Source organism: Branchiostoma floridae, chromosome 17 (genome assembly GCF_000003815.2).
Source record: "Branchiostoma floridae strain S238N-H82 chromosome 17, Bfl_VNyyK, whole genome shotgun sequence".
NCBI classification, from domain to species: Eukaryota; Metazoa; Chordata; class Leptocardii; order Amphioxiformes; family Branchiostomatidae; genus Branchiostoma; species Branchiostoma floridae.
The window spans coordinates 9910314-9934245 of record NC_049995.1 but is presented as its reverse complement, the minus strand read 5'-3'; the positions used below and the strand labels follow the sequence as shown (position 1 = coordinate 9934245).

At 41.0% G+C, this 23932-nt stretch overlaps 3 protein-coding genes across 3 annotated transcripts in view; 1 reads left to right on the top strand and 2 right to left on the bottom strand.

Annotated features, from left to right (window-relative positions):
• The window catches only part of LOC118404747 (CUB and zona pellucida-like domain-containing protein 1), a 19444-nt gene extending 15679 nt beyond the window's left edge, over positions 1-3765 (bottom strand). Inside the window, exon 1 of the mRNA XM_035804069.1 lies at positions 3518-3765. Coding sequence (XP_035659962.1) covers positions 3518-3632 — 115 coding nt within the window. The 5' untranslated portion in view covers positions 3633-3765. The remainder of the gene's footprint in view (positions 1-3517) is intronic.
• An 8416-nt stretch (positions 3766-12181) lies between these two features.
• LOC118404746 (CUB and zona pellucida-like domain-containing protein 1) lies at positions 12182-20177 on the bottom strand. Its single transcript, XM_035804068.1, has 10 exons — positions 20045-20177; positions 18462-18568; positions 17640-17870; positions 16526-17011; positions 15945-16123; positions 15132-15407; positions 14558-14679; positions 13468-13567; positions 13006-13168; positions 12182-12739 (listed from the first exon to the last, which is right to left on the bottom strand). The coding sequence occupies exons 2-10, from the start codon at positions 18544-18546 to the stop codon at positions 12645-12647; spliced, it is 1737 nt and encodes a 578-aa protein (XP_035659961.1). The 5' UTR covers positions 18547-18568; positions 20045-20177; the 3' UTR covers positions 12182-12644.
• On the top strand, positions 18740-20763 carry LOC118404748. Its single transcript, XM_035804071.1, has 2 exons — positions 18740-18839; positions 20063-20763. Exon 2 carries the CDS (start codon positions 20111-20113, stop codon positions 20726-20728), a length of 618 nt encoding a protein of 205 aa, XP_035659964.1. The 5' UTR covers positions 18740-18839; positions 20063-20110; the 3' UTR covers positions 20729-20763.
• Positions 20764-23932: the final 3169 nt, after the last annotated feature.

Sequence of the window (23932 nt, the reverse complement as noted above, 5' to 3'; positions counted from 1 at the left end):
GAAAGAAGAAAGATGCCTTTCCCATGTCTTGCAGTTGAAGACCTTACAACTTTTCGTGATAAAGGGCCGCGAGCGGAAAAAGAATTTAGAAAGTCGCTGGAATTTTGCAGCACCCTTCGAAAAGAGGACCTCTTTTATTTCCGTCAGCAACCAGACTCCTTGCATGTCGCTTTGGGTGACGTGGGAAGTTCTAACCAAAATACCGTAGCCGTGAGGGCATGCGCGACCAAGTTACCCAGGCTTGTGATGAGCAAGCACCCATTGAAAGCTTCATTGTCTGTTTCACATGTTCATCGACCTACGGCGCAGGTGAGTCTGTATAACTATAAATAATGCATACCAAGCCTCTGACACATCGGCCAAACTTACCTTGTCTTGTTTCTAACAACAATTCACTGATCTTCTCAACATAGTAGTTGTAACACCTAGGAGAGAATATCCAACACCATGTCTTGGTTACAACACTGCTACTGATTTTCACAATATAGTACTCACGATTTCTAGCAATGAATGAATGAATGAAGACCTTTATTGCACGTTTTTCCCCACTGCGCTAAGTACAGGTCACGTGCCAGGTCACATATATGTAACAATGGAAACAATCATACAAATCTGTATTTGCAGATATGCGTCTAATCTATTCTAGGACATTCGACTTCCTCTGGCTTCTTGGTAATTGCATAAATGTAGCTAGCTGTATGGTTGGTTAGAGTTGGTTTATCAAAAGCTGTCAGGAATATAAATTTCTCTTTACTGTTCAAGTATCTGAAGTGGGGATATTTACTTGACACATAGTGAAATAAAATGCTCCTATCGCAATCATACAAAGGACAATAAACACCAAGCCTCAGTACAACTTACTAGGTACAACACGCAAGCTTTTGAGATGGATATTACTGCCAAATTAACGATACACCACGTTATATTTGCATTTTTTTATTTATTACTGCAACACCATGACTTCTATAATCGCCATCGGTAAAATATAAAGTGTCTCCTTTTAAAATAATCATTAATAAATTGCTATCACGAACACAATTACATTTGAAGCATATAGATGCATGATCAAGACACAAGTCGCCAGTCGCAAATACATGTAGGTTCCGCATTGTTAGAGACACTTTTTAAACACTCTAATAGCATAACACCAAAATAAGACAACGCATGTTCAAATTAGTTTAGCTGGAGCTTCCACAACAGCTAGGGAAAATACGATCCAACTAAACTAACAAACTAGTAAAAGAGCTAGAGAAATGACATTGCAGCGGTTTCAGTCGTTCTCTTTTTCTTTCTGCTCTTCATCTTGTCTTCCCGGCATGCAATTGGGCCATAAATATGCCAATCAACATTACAACAGCCATTACCGCGCATGCTCCGATCAAGGGGGTCACCATGCTTCTGGCGTGACTTGATGATTCGTCGTTACGAACTGCAAAAAAATCAATACATTGTAATATTTCTTAATAATTAAGATCGCTATTTGCGTAATCTAAATTCATACGCATCCCTTTTCTTCCCAAGAATACATATGTCACATGGTTGAGAGCCCTATCATAGAATGCAGTCGATTTAGACATTTCCCGCACCAATGAAGAGTTGGTTCAGAAAAATAAGAAGTAAAGAGTTCGGAGACCTCATATCTCCATGAAATATTTTGAGCATGTAAACGACTTCCACATTTGCATAATCTATGCTTTGTTATGTACACCTGTAAAAAAACTACGATGATCACTATGTTGATTGCCCAATTATTTGCCACATAGATGAATTATGGAACTTCTACATAATGATGCAAAATATGGACTTATTTGCATAATTGGTATCTGCTAATGCTACCTGCAATAAACTACATATATGAAATGTATTTTAGTTCTATAAAAGAAACACTGCAAATACAGATTTCCCTCATGAAATATGCAAATTAAGTGTCAGTTTGCATAACTTGCACTTTATGATATCTCTGTCTGAGCTACATACGTACAACATATCATGTAAATTTGTCATTCCTTTCTTGAGTTATCCTCCTTAGAAAATTGTGACGAAAATACCCCTGCAGTTCCAGACCAACCTGCTAGGGAGCCAAATATACACCACATACCCCTTATGTCACAAGCTGCCATAAAAAAATCAAGACCATAGCACATCCAGTTCAATGATAAAAAAACGAATGTCTGCTGCAGTACCATGATCATATACAAGGGAGCCCAAAATTGACATTGACCTTTGTCTTCCTAACATCTACGCACAAACCAAATATCATCGTAATCCGTCCAGAGGTTCTTGCGTTATGCTGACCACAAATATCCTGAAAAACAAACACACACGCACACACACACACACACACACACACACACACACACATTTTTCTCCATTTTTTCATGCAGATAACTAATCCCATGTTCAACTGATGCATATGTCATGTACATTAAAGCCGTACCTAATTTGTTGGAACGGAATTACATTCAATTTCTTTGAAATTGGTTTTGCAATCAACTTGTAGAGCAGTTCTTCTTTCAGAATGACACGAACTGCAAATGGATGCTTCAGTCAACTACATTGTGAAGAAATTCTTGCAAACATTGTAATTTGTAATGTATTTGCATACCTTGTGAATTATTCTTGTTCTGCTGTCCTGCACAAGCCAGACACAACTGGCTATCCGAAAGACATTCATAGTCGTCGGACGGACATGGTCCCCTCACCATTCGGTCTATAGCGTTATGTAGGGTCGCACTGTCAGCAGTAGAGAGGCTATCGGAGTTAGACACGATAAACTTGGGGACTGTAGAGGAGTAGTTTGGTCGATAATGGTCCGACAATATTTTAACATATCGATACTTAAGATCGACGACACCGGTACCTTTGATTAAGACAAAGGCTGAAGTCGCAAGCCCTGCTGGAAAACTCAAACGTTTACATACAAGGTCTGCCCAATCCATTCTCTGAAGGTTCGATCCTTCCCATCCACGTACAGGTCCCCACTGGTTCGTGACGTTATCGTACATCTCCACACAGCCGTAAAACTCTCCCCCCACCAATCGGATCCTGTTGGATTCGTCCGTTACCATGGTACTGTTGGTGTATTGACCTATAGCAGTACAAGACATTTAATAATTACTTTCCGTTTCAACTTTACAATTCAAACACGATACAAGTGTGCAATAGATAATACTTTGCATTAACTGTTATTAAAAGCGCAGCAAAAATATTTTAAACCCTTCCCCATAATCTTTGTCTCTATGAGTAGGGCTAGCCATATATGTAAGAGCTGGCTAGTTGGGCAGCAGCCCTGTCTGTTATGTGTCAAACAAAACAAATCAATTTACATCAAATGGGATTCATTAGATTAACCAAGAAGATTGCTTTACTTTGTACAATCGGTTAAAGAAAGTGTTCTGCAACACATTTTAACCTTTCTACGTTATCTTTGTCTATGTCGACGTGACTGACCTTTGGTAATAAGCAGGCTCGTTGAACAGTCAAACCAATGAATAGACGTGAATAAATGACTGCTTACCCAAACACACAGGTTGTGTCCCAAGCCAGGTCCTGTTGTCTCTATTGCAGAAGTATGCACCTTCATAGATAACGAGGACGTTGTGAAAATCAAAGTAGGGAGGTCCAACCAACATCTCTGCTTCCTTTGGGCAAGTAACGTTGCAGCGTCCAAGGAACTCATACGTGAGCTCAGGCCACCATCCATACCTTCTTATTTCATGATAGCTGTAGTCACAGTCCACTATGACGTCATCACTATCCCATGGGAAGTCTCCACACGGTTTAGAATCTAAAATGGACACATGACAATATAATTGTACCAATAGCAGTTCACCAAATATGCACAGGCACGGAGGAAACATTTAAAGTTACAAGAGGTTCGTTAGCTTCACTAGAATGAGCTTGTCATGATGGTGCAAATAATTTACCACGGTAGTATGGTAATAATCGAGGGCGATCAGCGCACGCTTGAATTTATCTGAAGATTGAAATCACACACACACACACACATACACCCCCCCCCACACACACACACACAGACTCACACACACACACACACACACACACCGGACATATCGAACACACACATACAAGCACACACACAAACACACACACACACACACACACACACACACACACACACACACACATATCGAACACACATACACACACACACACAAACAAACTCATACCGAACACACACACAAACTCATACCGAACACACACACACACACACATACACAGAGAAAGACTCACTCACTCACACACACACACACACACACACACACACACACACACACACACATACACACACACACACACACACACACACACACACACACACAAAGATACTTTAATCCTTATTGGTAAGGCTTAGGTCTTTTCAAAAGGTTCTTAAATCAACAAAATCCAACACAAACACCCACATTCAGTAGTCGCTGTCTGGTCACTTTCCGTAGTTTGGTCAGTGCTCTCTTTAGACCAGACTAATACAAGGCTAAGGAAAGTAGTAAGATTGCCTTTCCCATAACTTGCAGTTATGCAGGTAAAAAGTAGCCGGGATTTTTTCAACACCCGTCGATAAGAGGACTTCTCGTATTTCCGTCAGCAACCCGACTCTTTTGTGCATGTCGTCTTGGGTGATGTGCGAAGTTCTAAGCAAAGTACCGTATAGCGGTGAGCATGCATGATCAATTGTAAGGTACCGTGCTTGTGTGCAATTGCACCTGTTAAACGCTCTGGACATCGTCTGTTACACAAGTTCATCGAACTATGGCACGGGTAAGTCTGTATCATATCAAACAATGCATACCAAGCCTCTAACACACCAGTTCAAATTACCAGTTCTTGTTTATGACACCTGAAGTGACCGTATGTAACATACTTCGTGACGTATTTATGGTTTGCATAAAAAATGAAGACGACATGCCAAACTACATACGTATGCGGCAAAGGGAACATAAAGATACAGATGCGAATTCTTGTTTCAGAATGACACGAACTGCCGATGTGTGCTTCAGTCAAATTCAGATAAATCCTTATAAACAACATTGTGATTTGAATCCGCATACCTTGTGAATTATCGATGTTCTGCTGTCCTGCACAGGCCAGGCACATGGTACTGCTATCCCCACAGCTATGGTCGTTGAACGGACACGGTCCCCTGAACACATTGTCTATAGCGCCATGGAGAGTCACACTGTCAGTAGTAGGGGGGTAGTCAGACACTATAAACTTGGGGACTGTAGAGGGGTAGCTTGGTTGGTACCAGGAATGTAGGTCAATGATATATGAATACCGAGTATCGACGACGCCAGTTCCTTCTCTTAAACGATAGGCCGAAGTAGCAAGCCCTGCTGGAAATCCCAAATTTTTACATACAAGGTCTACCCAATCCATTTTATGAGGGTTCCATCCTGACCTATCCCATCCCCGCACAGGCCCCCATTGGTCCGTCACGTCATCATACATTTCCACACAGCCGTAAAACTCTCCACCCACCAGCCGGATCGTGTTGGACTCGTCTGTCACCATGGTAGCGTTGTTGTATTGACCTGTGCCACATAGGGAAAAAGACATGCCCTTAAATGTCTGTCAATTGTTTGGATAACGTTAGATAGGGAGGGGAACGACTTGTTTTCAAATATAAATGGTCAAATTTGGAGGCTACTATTGAAATTTATTGCGGCCCTTCTTAGTAGAGAACAAGGGGATATTGATAAAGAAAGCGACAGATCAGAGCGTACGAACCGGTATACTAGTATATGATAAATTTCTTCAAGGAGGTTAAAAAATGTGAGTATATTTTTATGAAATTTTGGTGTTTGTAAATTCAAATTCAATCTTTTAAATCTTTATACAAGATTTCTGTCCGTCAAGGTTAACGGATTGGTTGTAGAATTTTCACCTGTCGCAGTTAAGTTCCGTTTTCGACGGACAAACAAACTCTGACAAGAGCCCTGGTTTGTAGAGAAATGTAGACACAAGTTTTGGAACACAGTTACCCGAACAAGTTTGAATTTGATTTGATTTTTAGTTTCTTTCAAATTTTGATGATTAGCTTGCAATAAGTCATAAACTTCAGTTACTCATACAAAAAGCAAATAACAAGCCATGTGTTCAGGTGCGGACTTATATGTCCTAAAAACTGAACCTGTATCTCTAGACTTGAGTCCGGACCTGAAATCAACTGGTCAAATGAGGGGTGAGTTTCTTTTGAAATCAACTCAATTGCTCATAAAAATCTGAACAACAAAGTGAAATATTTTAATCTCAAGAGGATTGTTCCTTTACATTTGTGCCAAGTTTAAGCTATTCCGATGAATAAAAATGAGCCTGTTATAAAACTGTCATGTGGGATAACCATTTGTGATATAGTTGGACAGCTCTAGCTGTGCGTGCTGAACAGCCAAACCAATAAATACATTCAGAAAATAAAGTCTTACCCAAACACACAGGTTCTGTCCCTAGCCATGTCCTATTGTCCCTGTTGCAGTAGTAGGCACCTTTGCTGTACACAGGAAAATAACCATAAGGAGGTCCAACCAGCATGTCTGCTTCTTCGGGGCAAATGACGTTGCAGCGTCCAAGGAACTCAAGCCAATCTGACATTGGATTTCTCGTTTCATGATAGCTGTAGTCACAGTCCACTGTGACGTCATCACTATCCCATGGGAAGTATCCACACGGTTTAGGATCTAACGTGGGCACATGACAATAATTGTATGAATATCTGTTCAAGAAATATGGGCGGACAGAGGAGAAACATTTGCCCTGTAAATAGTTGTAAGTATTTGTATGCGTTACGTTATGTCATATCATGTGTGTACTTATGTCCAGGAAGATATTTTCTTAAGCAGTGTACAATTTAGAATTTGTATCACAGCTAATGGACAAATGAGGCCTCTCAAAGCCTCTCTCAAAGCCTCAAAGCCTCTCAAACATTTCAAGTTACAATAGGTGTATTAACTCCACTAGAATTAGCTTGCCATGATGGCACAAAGAAGTTACCACGGTAGTATGGTAAAAATCGAGGGCGATATGGCTCAGTGCACGCTCGATACAAAAACACACACACCAAACACATACAAAATGTAAAACTTTTATCCTGATTGGTTAGGCTTAGTTCTTAATGAATGTTTCTTAAATCATCAAAATCCAACACACCCACCCACCTTCCGTAGTCGTTGACTGATCACGTTCCGTAGTCTGGCCTGTGCTTTCTTTGAACCAGACAAGAAACAAGGCTAAGGAAAGAAGAAAGATTGCCTTTCCCATGTCTTGCAGTTGAAGACCTTACAACTTTTTGTGATAAAGGGCCGCGAGCGGAAAAAGAATTTAGAAAGTCGCTGGAATTTTGCAGCACCCTTCGAAAAGAGGACCTCTTTTATTTCCGTCAGCAACCAGACTCCTTGCATGTCGCTTTGGGTGACGTGGGAAGTTCTAACCAAAATACCGTAGCCGTGAGGGCATGCGCGACCAAGTTACCCAGGCTTGTGATGAGCAAGCACCCATTGAAAGCTTCATTGTCTGTTTCACATGTTCATCGACCTACGGCGCAGGTGAGTCTGTATAACTATAAATAATGCATACCAAGCCTCTGACACATCGGCCAAACTTACCTTGTCTTGTTTCTAACAACAATTCACTGATCTTCTCAACATAGTAGTTGTAACACCTAGGAGAGAATATCCAACACCATGTCTTGGTTACAACACTGCTACTGATTTTCACAATATAGTACTCACGATTTCTAGCAATGAATGAATGAATGAAGACCTTTATTGCACGTTTTTCCCCACTGCGCTAAGTACAGGTCACGTGCCAGGTCACATATATGTAACAATGGAAACAATCATACAAATCTGTATTTGCAGATATGCGTCTAATCTATTCTAGGACATTCGACTTCCTCTGGCTTCTTGGTAATTGCATAAATGTAGCTAGCTGTATGGTTGGTTAGAGTTGGTTTATCAAAAGCTGTCAGGAATATAAATTTCTCTTTACTGTTCAAGTATCTGAAGTGGGGATATTTACTTGACACATAGTGAAATAAAATGCTCCTATCGCAATCATACAAAGGACAATAAACACCAAGCCTCAGTACAACTTACTAGGTACAACACGCAAGCTTTTGAGATGGATATTACTGCCAAATTAACGATACACCACGTTATATTTGCATTTTTTTATTTATTACTGCAACACCATGACTTCTATAATCGCCATCGGTAAAATATAAAGTGTCTCCTTTTAAAATAATCATTAATAAATTGCTATCACGAACACAATTACATTTGAAGCATATAGATGCATGATCAAGACACAAGTCGCCAGTCGCAAATACATGTAGGTTCCGCATTGTTAGAGACACTTTTTAAACACTCTAATAGCATAACACCAAAATAAGACAACGCATGTTCAAATTAGTTTAGCTGGAGCTTCCACAACAGCTAGGGAAAATACGATCCAACTAAACTAACAAACTAGTAAAAGAGCTAGAGAAATGACATTGCAGCGGTTTCAGTCGTTCTCTTTTTCTTTCTGCTCTTCATCTTGTCTTCCCGGCATGCAATTGGGCCATAAATATGCCAATCAACATTACAACAGCCATTACCGCGCATGCTCCGATCAAGGGGGTCACCATGCTTCTGGCGTGACTTGATGATTCGTCGTTACGAACTGCAAAAAAATCAATACATTGTAATATTTCTTAATAATTAAGATCGCTATTTGCGTAATCTAAATTCATACGCATCCCTTTTCTTCCCAAGAATACATATGTCACATGGTTGAGAGCCCTATCATAGAATGCAGTCGATTTAGACATTTCCCGCACCAATGAAGAGTTGGTTCAGAAAAATAAGAAGTAAAGAGTTCGGAGACCTCATATCTCCATGAAATATTTTGAGCATGTAAACGACTTCCACATTTGCATAATCTATGCTTTGTTATGTACACCTGTAAAAAAACTACGATGATCACTATGTTGATTGCCCAATTATTTGCCACATAGATGAATTATGGAACTTCTACATAATGATGCAAAATATGGACTTATTTGCATAATTGGTATCTGCTAATGCTACCTGCAATAAACTACATATATGAAATGTATTTTAGTTCTATAAAAGAAACACTGCAAATACAGATTTCCCTCATGAAATATGCAAATTAAGTGTCAGTTTGCATAACTTGCACTTTATGATATCTCTGTCTGAGCTACATACGTACAACATATCATGTAAATTTGTCATTCCTTTCTTGAGTTATCCTCCTTAGAAAATTGTGACGAAAATACCCCTGCAGTTCCAGACCAACCTGCTAGGGAGCCAAATATACACCACATACCCCTTATGTCACAAGCTGCCATAAAAAAATCAAGACCATAGCACATCCAGTTCAATGATAAAAAAACGAATGTCTGCTGCAGTACCATGATCATATACAAGGGAGCCCAAAATTGACATTGACCTTTGTCTTCCTAACATCTACGCACAAACCAAATATCATCGTAATCCGTCCAGAGGTTCTTGCGTTATGCTGACCACAAATATCCTGAAAAACAAACACACACGCACACACACACACACACACACACACACACACACACATTTTTCTCCATTTTTTCATGCAGATAACTAATCCCATGTTCAACTGATGCATATGTCATGTACATTAAAGCCGTACCTAATTTGTTGGAACGGAATTACATTCAATTTCTTTGAAATTGGTTTTGCAATCAACTTGTAGAGCAGTTCTTCTTTCAGAATGACACGAACTGCAAATGGATGCTTCAGTCAACTACATTGTGAAGAAATTCTTGCAAACATTGTAATTTGTAATGTATTTGCATACCTTGTGAATTATTCTTGTTCTGCTGTCCTGCACAAGCCAGACACAACTGGCTATCCGAAAGACATTCATAGTCGTCGGACGGACATGGTCCCCTCACCATTCGGTCTATAGCGTTATGTAGGGTCGCACTGTCAGCAGTAGAGAGGCTATCGGAGTTAGACACGATAAACTTGGGGACTGTAGAGGAGTAGTTTGGTCGATAATGGTCCGACAATATTTTAACATATCGATACTTAAGATCGACGACACCGGTACCTTTGATTAAGACAAAGGCTGAAGTCGCAAGCCCTGCTGGAAAACTCAAACGTTTACATACAAGGTCTGCCCAATCCATTCTCTGAAGGTTCGATCCTTCCCATCCACGTACAGGTCCCCACTGGTTCGTGACGTTATCGTACATCTCCACACAGCCGTAAAACTCTCCCCCCACCAATCGGATCCTGTTGGATTCGTCCGTTACCATGGTACTGTTGGTGTATTGACCTATAGCAGTACAAGACATTTAATAATTACTTTCCGTTTCAACTTTACAATTCAAACACGATACAAGTGTGCAATAGATAATACTTTGCATTAACTGTTATTAAAAGCGCAGCAAAAATATTTTAAACCCTTCCCCATAATCTTTGTCTCTATGAGTAGGGCTAGCCATATATGTAAGAGCTGGCTAGTTGGGCAGCAGCCCTGTCTGTTATGTGTCAAACAAAAAGAATGAATACGTAAATAAACCCGTACCTAAACACACAGGTTCTGTCCCCAGCCAGGTCCTATTGTCTCTATTGCAGAAGTAGGCACCGTCATAGATATGAAACTCAGTATAGGGAGGTCCAACCAACATCTCCGCTTCCTTTGGGCAAGTAACGTTGCAGCGTCCAAGGAACTTATACCTTGGTGCAGTCCTCCACCTATGCCTTACTTCATGATAGCTGTAGTCACAGTTCACTGTGACGTCATCACTATCCCATGGGAAGTCTCCACATGGTTTGGGGTCTAAAGTGAACACATTATAATAATAGTTGTCCAAATAGCAGTTCACCAAATATATACAGACACAGAGGAAATATTGCTAAAACCTTCAACGTTACAAAAGTAGGACCTGGTGTATTGTCTGTACTGGAATGAGCGTGTCATGGTGGCAAAAGAATTTAGAACGGTGGTACGGTACAAATGGAGTAGCCTCCATAGCAGGCTCTCTGGGGCCTTTTTTTTCTCATAATTCACTTCTGCTGGCCATTTCTATTTGAACTGGGTCTCTGATTGTTGGCCTTTTCTGACTGCCGGCCCCGTTTTTTAATATCACTTTCATACTCCGTTTCCATGCAGGCTCTTGGGGGCCGGCAGTAGGAAAAGTCCAGCAATCAGCGACCCAGTACAAATAGAGATGGCCAGCAAAATGTATTATGAGCCCCCGAAAGGCCACAGAGAGCCTGCTATGAAGGCTACAAATCGAGATCGCACGGCTTATTGCACGTTAGAGTTTTGAGTTGACGATAGAAATTTAATACACCCACCTTCAGTAGTCATTGACTGGCCACTTTCTGTAGTTTGGCCTGTGCTCTCTTTGAACCAAACTAAAAGCAATGTTACGAAAAGAAGAACGACTGCCTTTCCCATGTCTTGCGGTTGAAGACGTTTTAACTACAAAAAGATAAGTCGCCAAGCTTTTTTCAACACCCGTCAAGAAGAGGACTTCTTGATTGTATTTCTGTCAGCAAACTCCTTAGCCCATGCCGTCTTGGGTGATGTGCGAAGTGTTAAACGAAATACGTACATATAAGCATTCATGGCCAACATACCGTGTACCATGTACGTATCGAAAAGCTTCATGGTCTGTTGCACAATAATCATACAGTGACGCAGGTAAGTTTGAAATACACCAAACAATGAACACCAGGCCTTTGACACCCAGTCCAAATTACCACATGTTGTTTACCACAACAATTCACTGACCTTTTCAACGTAGTATCTGTAACACCTAGCAAAGAATGCCCAACCCCACATCTTAGTTACAACAACCCCACGTCTTATTACTGATATTCACAATAAACATCAAGCATGTCAGTACAAATTTTGTCAAGCCTCGTTTATACCCCCCCCCTCACGTGTAGCGAAAAATCGATCGGACGACGAGTCTGCGAGCTCTAAAGTACGAGGAGGCATGACCCTAATGCCGGCGAAGAAATGGCAGAGTCCCCTCCCCCCCCTCCACCCTTCCCGTCAGGGTCATGCCTCCTCGTAATTCAGAGCTCGCAGACTCGTCGTCCGATTGATTTTCGCTACATTTTAGGGGGTATTACAACACACAAAGATGCATATTACTGTCGAATTAACGATATACCACGTTTTATTTGCATGCTTTGTTTTATCTATTACTGTAACACCATGTACCATCGGTGAACAAATACAAAATGTTCCCTCCTAAAAATCATTTAATTCAATCAATTGCAATTACTAACTTACACAATAATATTTGACGCTCTAGTGGCAACGTATAGATGCATAATCAAGACACTAGTCGCCAGTAACAAGTTCGTTTCGGGCATGGTAGAAACACACTTTTTTTCAGTTCTGAAAAAGCATATATATGCATAACATCAAAATAAGACAAGGCATCATCATATTAGTTTTAACTGAAGCTTCCACAAAGCTAAGGAAAATACGATCCTACTATATATAAATAACTAACAAACTGCAAAGAGAGCTAGAAAAATGACATTGCAAGCGGTTTCACTCATTCTCTCTCTTGCCATCTCTGCCCTTCTTGTTGTCTTCCCAGCATGCCACGGGCTCTACACGCCGATCAACAAGGCGATGATTACTGCGCATGCTCCTATGAAGGCGGGCACCATGCTTTCGCCGTGACTAGATGATCCGTCGTCACGAACTACAAGAAATCGGTGCTAGATTAATAGATAGTTAAGCCCATTATTTGTATAAGTGATATCCATCCAGATTCCTCCCTTACACAAATACATCACATTACATATTGTCACATGTTTGAAAGTCCCATCATAGAATGCAGCGGATTTATCAATGTCCCTCATCAACAAGTAATGATATTTATATATTCTTACTCAAAATACGTTAGCTGGCTATAAAGAGGATATAAGATACAAATTGACTATTGTTTATTTAGAACCGGCTCCTCACCCGTTCGATCATCGTTCAGCACGATGGGACCCTGGATCAGCAGGTAGGCATCGGTGTCACCCTCGGCCTCCCTCACGGACCTCCCGCCCGCCTGACAGCCCTGAGCGCACCGGGAGCTCGGGTCCGTGGCGTTACACAACAGGACGTCACAGTGGAGGTACACCTGGACGTCCGGATATATAGTTACAGTGTACATGTGTGAACAAATTCTAGAAAAGGCTGTGTAACACTTTCTGTCAGCTTCGTCATGACATAAGTATACGAGCCTCTCATGCAAGGTCGGCCAATCAAAGGTTTTTTTATCCCTAGTTGTTGCAGGGAAAGTTATCAGCCAATCACGTTGCCGCCTGCAGTCAAGAAGCAACGCGATTGGCTGACAAAGGATGGTCAGCGTTAATGCAGCCAGAAATACTTGATACCATACACGGTTTAGATTTTTTAGTATAATATGAAGAAACTCACCTTTCGTGCACCGCTGGTAAAAGCGAAGGCCTGGAAACCGAACCGTTCCTGCATTGTTGACGGTGACCAATAGCGAGCCACGGTAGAGTCTCGTTCACAGCTATTAAAGGATAATTAGATAAAATAAAAAAACGATGTGTAACATGTACAAAACGAAATTAACATATCAAAATAGTGATCATGCAACGTTAATTAAATAGTAATTAATGCGATCGATGTTTATTCAATTACAGGGACAACTTCAGCAGCCTCACCGATTTTTGTTCCTCTAAAAATGAAAAGTTTTCTACCAAACTGTGAATCGTACAAATCAGCTAGAAAATGATATATGTAATCATACATGCCGTAAATTGCCAAGAATAACGGGAAACAGATAATGATGTCGTCAAATGTAAAAGTCAAAGCTAAAGCTAACGGGAAAGACGAATGCTAAATAGCAAAACTGAAGAATCTATTCTTCAGTATTACTTGTTATGTGTATGTTCGGCCATTTGCTCAACCTTTCTGTCAACTTGGGTTTCATATTGAAGACAACTTATTTCAAACTTTCTTTTCTTTGCAAGTTCGCTTTAGTTTGGCGTTTCCAGAGTATACAATCCATATATTAGCATGGCCAAATAAAAGAAGAAAAAATGTAGACGTGATGCTGTGTTTTGTAGAGATTAGAGCACTGGAATACACCTTTCTCACGCGGCGGCCATCATAGATTGAAGACGAGGTCAATGAGGCAAACAGACAGAACTTATTCCTAAAATCAGCTCCCATTTAGTTTTTCCCCAGATCACGCCAATTTTCACAATATAAGATCAAATAATAAATATCATAACCAGTGTTATGCAGCGAAATATGTAGCAATTTAGACTCGAGTACTGATCCCATATTCCTTTAAAAGATGCAAAATAAAAACACAATAATGCAAATATTTGACGGACATGCAGCCATTCTCTCATTGGTCAGTTTTCTAATTTCCATGCTATCATTGGTTGAACTACTAATTATGATGGGCAGTCTTTTTTTACCTCATTGGACTCGTTTTAGATCTACATGCATCATGTCCGCCACGCGAGAAAGGTGTATTAGCTTTACTCACCCGTCCCTGATAAGATGGTACAGCACGTTCTCTGGGTCATGAGTGGGCGTGGCCATGCAGGCGTCCACAAACACCTGCAGATTCTTGTCGTCTGACGTCACTTGCACCTGCACGTACAGCATCTGACAAAAGAAGAAATTTTAAAGTACTTTTTGAAGAATTTCTGTGATCAATGTGTACTGAGGAGACATAGAAAATTTCGAGGTACATGTCTTGCGTATTTTCAAGAGCCACTGACCGAAAAATGATTATCTATTAACGTTATTTTTGCCTTCATTACCTAAAGCATCGTTGAAAAACGGACTCGCCGTCTTGGCAAACTTTGAAAGGGACATATAGCAATATTTTTAAAACATCTCATTTCATCACTTTTACCACCAAGCGAATATTACTATATGTCATAAATGTGTGTCATTTGTATTTGTTTTTCTGACTTACCCTAGAAAATAAGTAAAGTAATGAAGTGTCACATCTGGTCTTATCATCTTTTGAACATTATACAGATGTTCATATACCGAAAACAATGGAAATAGGATTCAACGCAACCCTAACGGTACTACATGTTGGTGCTTACCTGTCCCAAATCCACAGACAGTGGATATTCCGAGACCGGTGACTGAAAACTGCTGTTGAGGTACAGCTCCATGGAGATGGTGAATTCACCCCTGCCAACGATGTGCGACCGATACACAGCCAAGTTCGTGGGGTCAAAGTTGACGGCCACGGTGCTACGTCGCGGCAGACGACACTCTACGCTGATCTCGATGACGTTGTAACGAGTGATGATGGCACTGGAAGCGTTGACGTTGATAGTCACGGTGTTACTGTAGATAATGTCGTCTTCTGTGTCCTTTTGGTAAAACAAATAAGCTCTTTTACACTTCCAAGTACGCATGCGCAGAAATAGGAATTGTGGGTAATACATCAAAGGTAAAGGCCCCTAACTTGTAAAGGAACAGTTCTTGTCTCTACCGTTGTCTCTATTTGTATAACAAAAGCTTGACTTCTTTTCTTTATGTTTTATGAGCATTCACTTTTGACATATTAGATATTACCCACAATCCCTGTCGTCGTGAATCCGCATTTGGACGTTTGAACATGAAGAAAACATGGACTTGTAATGATAATTATGATATATAGCATGATCGACTGAAAAAAAACTTTGTTGGACCTATATCCTTTGACCTAGCGAATCCTTTGCACTCGCATCAATTAATCTGTGTATTCTGATCGTCAATTTACACTGTAGATGGAGAAAATATAGTTGAACCAACCCTTGCCAACAATTTCAAAGTCTTTGATAATCATATATGACATCTATATGTGTTTACGACGAAGGTTTCTGTGCTTTTGTGTTGTTGTTTTTTTTTAGCTTGTTTGGACAAACCTGTCTGTTGGTTCCACAGCCTGTAAGAGAGGCCTGGATGTAGATATGGGTGGAGTTCTCACCAGCACTGCAAGGTGGCGCGGCTAGATGGACGTTTGCCCTCTGAATGGAGTTATCCACCGGGCGGGGAAAACTGACCAAAATGGACTCAGATGTGCAGGTCACTTGGGCGTTAATACCTAAGGTGTAAAGTATCATGAATTACACAGGTGATTAAAATACTGGTGCATGATTTAAGTAGAAAATGTCCATTAGTAAACCGTAAAATTTCAATTAAATCATGATTGGCATCTAAATAATGAAATTTGAAATGGCCGAGTATGTGTACTGTGTTCGGTTCGGTACTTCGTAGCCATAACACCTACCCAAGTACTAAATATTATCGTAATACATTTAGAGCTATACTGACAACAAATTTAGATATACGAAAATACGCGCGCACACACACACGCACACACACACACGCACGCACACACACACACACACACACACACACACACACACACACACACACACACACACACACACACACACACACACACAAAGCAATATCCCCATTTTTAATGGAGGTAATCATATACCTGGGAACTCATTATGTTTCCCTTGTCCTGCACACGCCAGACACATGGTGTTGAACTCCCGGCGACACCTATAGTCCCAAGTCTTGCACGATCCCCTCTCTACACGGTCTATGGCATCATACAAACTCGCCTTTTCAGGGTCAGGGAGGCGCTCTTTCATGATGAACTTGGGCAGTCCAGAGGAGTAAGATGGTCGCCAATGTAGGTATGACAAGGAAGTTACAGATATCTGATGTTTAACGGTGCCGTCGGTTAAAGTGTAGGCATGGGTAGCAAGTACGGAAGGAAATCCCAAACTTCTACATGCAACGTCTGCCCAAGCCATCCTCTCCTCGTGTTGGTGGTCCCCCCATAGATTCCATCCCCGTAAAGGCCCCCACTGGTTCGTCACGTTATCATACATCTCCACACAGCCGTAAAACTCTCCCCCCACCAGCCGGATCCTGTTGGTCTCGTCCGTTACCATGGTAGCGTTGTCGTATTGACCTATGTCGTGCAAAAAAACCAGACGGATGCCATATTGAAATATGTTACGTTTGGGACCGCACTGTAAATGCATTTGAGGTAGCATCTGTTAGCAACGCCACCTACCTGCAATACTAGATCAGCCGGAATTGCCCTGAGAAAGGTGACAGCGGGTCATAAAACTTCTTTTTGCAATAGTGAGCTTGATTGTCTACGAAGAAGAACAATTAAGACTTTGAGTAATTGCCAAAGGTTTGTTTTGATAAACAGTTTTTATTCACTGAATATCGTCCAGTTTTGTGTTAACTGAATGTACCTTGTCTTACTAGTATCCTATGCATATATATTAAAACACTGGGCCCTGTAAGAAATCAACTTTATAAGCTGAAGAGGTAACATAACCGTGTTAAAATGAAATAAATACCCCCACCTACAACACACTCATCCAGTCATGAGACCCGAGAAAGCGTGACCTCTAACCCCCAGATCACGTGACCCTTTAGAGCTGAAGAAGTATGGTCACCAGGTGGATACCACACAAAAGCTTCGCACAAGAGGAAAAACTAGGAGTGAGGGAACTAGTTTAAATTCTGTGATTCCTGCAAAAAGAAAAGTGCAGTCCGTGCAGGAAAACAATTTTCTAGCTTACCCAGACAAACTGGTTCTGTCCCCAGCCATGTCCTGTTGTCTTTATTGCAGTAGTAGCCGCCATCGCTGGCAAGAGTATACACAGCATAAGGGGGTCCAACCAACCACTCGGCATCCCTATTGCAGAAGACACTGCACTTCCCGAACAGCTCCTGTCCGCTCCACCAATCGTAGTCACACTGTACTGTGACGTCACTGGTGTCCCAAGGGAAGTCACCACACGGTTTAGTCCCTAAAGTAAAGGCACACACAAGTTCAAGGTACACGTAGATCTAAAGGAAAGATTATATATAAGTCAGTCCCTATAGCAAGAAAAAACTGTAAAGGGATATCCAATCTACACTGTTTTCTTGGATCAAGAGCTATATGCCACCAAAAAGCCAGGACTTTAATACCACAGAAGGAAATGTATTTTGGGACTCAAAGAGTTACTTTTAGACCAGACCCTATATCATAAGTAGGCTTCGCCCCTGGGACGTCGCCAAAATGTACGACATCATTATATTATGCATACATGAAAGAGGTTGGCGCATATCTACTAGAACAACTAAGACGTACAATTTGCATGCAATTTCTGTCGCGCTGTTACAATGATGAATACGCCTGTTAGACATAAACAAAATACATCGAGACATTTTTTAATGTAAATAAAGACAACGGTCGTGACGACAACTGTTTACAGGTCAGGGACCTTGACCTGTGACATATTACCCACAACTCCCGTCCATGTATGCTTACTCTGAAATGTGAAAGAGCTTATTGTAACGGTTTGCAACTTGTGTCTCAGAAGACATCAGTAAACAAAAAAAAAGATGAAACTCGCCTTCTAAACCGGAAACGTCACCCTCTACAGTCCGGCTGCAAGTCCAGATAAGAAGTACGGCAAGACGAAAACTCCACATTTTCATCTGCGACACTTGATCTTTTTACCTGAGGTGCAAAATGTACAAAAACACTTGGCTTGGACTAAAAAAAAAGTATGGAAGCCTCCCAACACCAATAGATAAGATCTAGATGTTCTTTGTGTAAGAATTTTATCTTGACAGTTTGACCCATGAATACAGTGTCACCTGCCCCACCTACTTGACTCACGTGTACCCGTGGAGTTTACCGATGTCGCCGTCGGCAAATTTCGCGAATTCGTGTTGACGAACGTGCACTGCACGTAGCTGTCAAGAGGAGTCTGGTTTCACACTCATCGGTACGGATATTGAATAGTATATAGTGTTGTAGGATATTAGGTGAACAGATCTTTGTTCTAAGGTAAAAAATGGAGAACTCTACAATCTTTTAATTTCACGTATTGTTTACGGTCCTGTTGAATGAATCATTCCCTTACGTGCACGTTTTCTCTAAGTATAATGTCTCAGTGGGAGGGTGGGATCACTTTTTAGGACTCAGACAAACTCCCTAACTATCGGACTAATGTATTATTTCATTGTCCGTAACTCATATTTTCTTATACTTGGTATAAAGATCGTACGGATAATCGACAGAGAAGTAGATATAGCATGCCAATTAAAAGGTAAATCGTTTGACAACAAGTAAATTTATGCAAGTTTAGTTTTGGAATGCAACCTACATTGACCTCACGTAGTTTATTTGCCTCAAGCGTGTTGTGGGTACGAATAAACATACCCAGTCACCGAGGTAGGGAAATGGAGCTACGTTTCTTATATTCCTATATATATGCTACATGTACATTGCTGTATTTTTCGACGTCCCAAGATTTAGGTCATGGGCTATGGGAGCAAAATATAGAAATCTTTATTACACAACAAACGTACGAGGGGAGATCAATAAGATCTCGGCCTCGCCCAGAAATAATAAGCACATCTCAAATTTCGAGGCACATCTCGGTATAAAAAAGCCTTTTATGAAATCCTCTAAATTTCAAAACATTGCTGTTATTGCTTTCTAGGCAAGTCGTCTTTTCCAGTTGATAGGAACGTGGCGAGAAAAACAAAGTTGAACTGTGACCTGACATGTGTGGGTCGAGTTCCCCATGCCGTAAATTCTTTGAAGGTTTTTGAAGACATTAACAAAATAGTTGATAATGATTTTCTTCCTATTTCTAGCAGAAAGAAGTGTGTATCTGACTTCCATCAGCGCAAGTTGACCCGCACACTTCAGGTCGCAGCGCAATTGTTAATTTTTTTTTCCTTCTCTGTTGCCTACCATTACTTGGTATCGCCTGGAAAGTAATGATCACAATAATTTGAATTTTGGCAAATATTTATAAATGACCTTACACTACGTTTCGAAATATGAGTTGTGCGTATTATTTCTGCTTGATCACCCCTCGTAGGTTTGTAATGTGTTAAATGGTGGATCTAAGTACGTCATTCTAAAGTATGGATAAACATTTTGGTATTTTCTATCTTCGTTAAGATGCGTGAATTTTACCTATTTTTCTGCTACCAGCAAGCTTCAACTCCCCGTTTGAGAGGTCAAAGGTCAGCGACCAAGGACATGATGGCGTCCGTCGATTCGACCTTGAACTCAGACCAGGTAAACAACCTTCGGGAATCTGTGATGGACCTGATGGCAGGTGTCAATCACCAGTTGGAAGAGATCGCCAAGCTGAAGATAGAGTTGGAAACAGACGAAACCGTCAGTACAAGTGAGACAGATATGGCACTATTGTCGTCTTGGGCTAACCGAGGTAAGAATGGTACAACTGAACCGACGACAAAGCTTGCGCAGTCAAGCGGAGAGGAGTCAGCAACAAAGGCAGATCGACCTTTGACCTTATCTGGCACCGATCCTGCATCTGGGAAAGAGCAGCTGCTTCGTGACTTACACATGAATGATTCCAGTGAGACAGAAAAGTCTTCTGGTCTGGAAGAACGCCAAAATTCGTCTGAGACAGCGCCAGAAAACCCCACCAAGATCGATCCCCAAGGTGAAGATGCAGTCGACCCTTTGGAGACGTTGGAACGCTTCGCAGATCAGCTGGAGACATTGTTCGAGAGGTCGAAGATCAAAATTGAAACACTCCTCAAGGAAAAAGAAAAGGAAAAAGCAGAGAGAAGGTCTGCCATGAAAAGCCATCTGGAGAATAACATGTACCGCCTCGATAGATTCTGAGAGGATATTTGATGCTCTTAAAGGCTTGTTTCAAGACACTCCCATTGCTCCAAACTGAAGTAAATTTCATATAGATTCTCTACAATGATGCTCAATATATGGCGTTTTGGCATGATACGTCATATTCTAACACTTTATGATTGAGTAAGTTGTTTTCAGGTGTTTGCTAAAACGAGGATGCATGGAATATTCAATCAGAGATTTTAGAAATATCATGTACATTCTACGTTACAATGAAAAATGTAACACCTATCTATTTCGCTACATACATTGTAATAGTCTATGTGATATTCTAACTTAGGCATATACATACAACATTGAACCATATATTCAATGCTTCGTGTTTAAAGACCTCTTTAAAAAAAGCCATATGTTGCAACGTCTGAATTATATACTATTTATACATTAGGAATATACCTGCCAAGGGACCTTATGAAGCCGGGTAGTTTGACTTCTGTTTGTCGGCCGTTTAGGCATATACAAGCAACTTTACCAGCTGCCATTATTGGCGTAAATCCAGCCTTATTGTTTGTTGGCACACTCGTCTGGCCATTGTGCTTTCAAAGTTTCTCACATACAGGTGGCACTTACAAATTATGAATGAATGAATGAATGAATGAATGAAGACCTTAATTGTACGTTTTTGCTTTCTAACAAGCTAAGTACAGGTCAATGTCAATAGGATACATCTAGTGATTCTAATTACAATTTGAGTAGGATGTGATACATGACTGAGACTACAATGTCTAAAGTATCGTATCGTATGCCCAGGTTCAACTTCTTCTCGCTTCTCAATACAGTTGTAAATGTAGTTGCAGGTGGAGTTTAGAATACATGGTTTGTCTAATTGCATGATGAATGTAAATTTATCAGTCTCATTTAAATATCGAAAGTATATGCTACGTCACTCATTTGAAGGTTCATGAATTTTTCTGTCTTCTTTATAATTATGCGTTTCTGCTTGCTAATCAATTATAACGAAGTCATCCTTGGAGAAACCGAGGACTTAAGTCACCTGTTGTCTGTCTGTAATATTTAGATCGGTTCAGGGGAAAACCTGATATCCAATTCTCCAAGTATCATATTGCACCATATCCATCTTGCATTCTGACAGGCTTCCCAGTGGTGAACACACACACACACACACACACGCACACACACACACGCACACACTCACACACACACACATACTCGCACACACACACACACACACACGCACACACACACACACACACACACACACACACACACACACGCACGTACACACAAACACACACACACAAAGACACACACACACACACACACACACACACACAGAGACACAACCCTCTTTTTACGGAGGTAAGAGCTTATGGAAGCCCAACTCGTAGCCCACTAAAGAAGCTTACCAATGTTCACAACAGCTGAAACGTACATTTGGAACAGGACCAACATCGTCTGACGAGACGACCTCCCGCACTCCACAAAAACGTTGTGACAAGCAACTGGTGATGTATCTCCTGTGAAAAGGTCAAAGGTTAAACACATCTGCAAAGACCTAAAATCTTCACTCACTTCAGATGTGAGAAGCAGAGTCAAAACATAGAACACTTGCGGATGAACGCTTAGCTAGGAGTGTCGAAAGGGGTAAGGTTATGAACATAGGTGTGATGTTCCGATGTTATGAGATACTTATGTGTTTAAGTTAATCTGATTTTGTGTAATAAGAGGATGAGGTATTATGTATAAATGCGATGTAAGACGTTTTTTCTTCTTAAGAATGTCATGCATGTGGAGGTGATATCAAATTACGGTAATGAGTGTGTAAGTCATACAACATTTGAAAAGGAAACTGTAATAAAACGTATAATAAACGTCAAAAATAGTTTGTAAATATCAATAGAAGCGCTTTCTCTCATTTCGTTTTCATGTCTTCTATAATATTTGCTGGGGCAGAAATTAGACACACACACACACACAAACACACACAAATACACACACACACACACCTCCACACACGCACACAAACACACACAGACATACACACACACACACACACACACACACACACACACACACACACACACACACACACAAACACACACATAGAAACATCTTTGGACGCAGATTCACATTATGGTCGAAAATACGCGTTTTTGAGTCCTGCCTACCTGCCTAAGTGCCTAGGCCAGTGACTGGCCCCTTGCTCCCTCCGTGATATTTCTCCAGACTGCACGATTCGTCAAACTCCGCCAACTTAATACTCTGTCCGATGTCCTTTTCAATCTGGTCTCTCCATCGTTTGGGGGGTCTCCCCCGTGGCCTGGGCTTTGGGAAATCTTGATAGTATGCCTTGTGGACAAGTGTGTGTGGTGGTCTTCTCACAACGTGACCAAACCACCTTAGTCTTCTGAGTCTGATGGAATCGATAATGGTGTTTTCTATACCCAGTCTCGCTCTTATTTCCACATTCGGAATTCGGTGGCGAAGTGAAACACTGAGGATCGCCCTTAGGCATCTCATCTCGAAAGCCAACAGGAGAGACTCATCAGACTTTTTTAGAGTCCAAGTTTCACATGCATAAGTGGCAATTGGTAGTATGAGTGCTTGGAAAAGTCGCATTTTAAGACATCTACTGAAACTCTTGCAGTTCCATACTGTTTTTCTTAGCCTACCAAATGCGGATGCGGCCAGAGAGATCCTTCTCTTTATATCATTTGTGGTGCCAGGTACAACACTTCCTAGAGTAGACAAAATGTATTGCTTGCTTGCTGTCAGAAATGCGTTGATAACATGGTCACATGTCTCATTAGCAATTTTCAATTGGACTAAATGCCTAATTCCCTTCGTGAAACGAAGGGTTTGTTTTGAGTGCTGTTTTTTTGTGAGAGGGACGTTTGTCAGCCTGATAACTGGAGAAGGCATGGATGGATTGTTTTGATATTTGTTATGTGGGTAGGGTTAGACATGACGAAGGAATGGTAGGAATTGCGTTACGACAGGGCGCTCTAGCGGAGTGTTATTGTACTGCAGCAGAACTTCCGGTTTTGATATTTTTTTTTCGGGACATGTTTGGGTGATGATTTTTAAGTGGTAAGTAGCTGTGTAAATGAATAGTAAGGTGTGTAAGTTTTGGCCACTTAGGGGTTTTGCTGGGGCGGTGAAAGTCATTCTTGTGTTAGGTTTTGAGAAGGAATTATGCAATAGACAAAACCGACTAGCGAA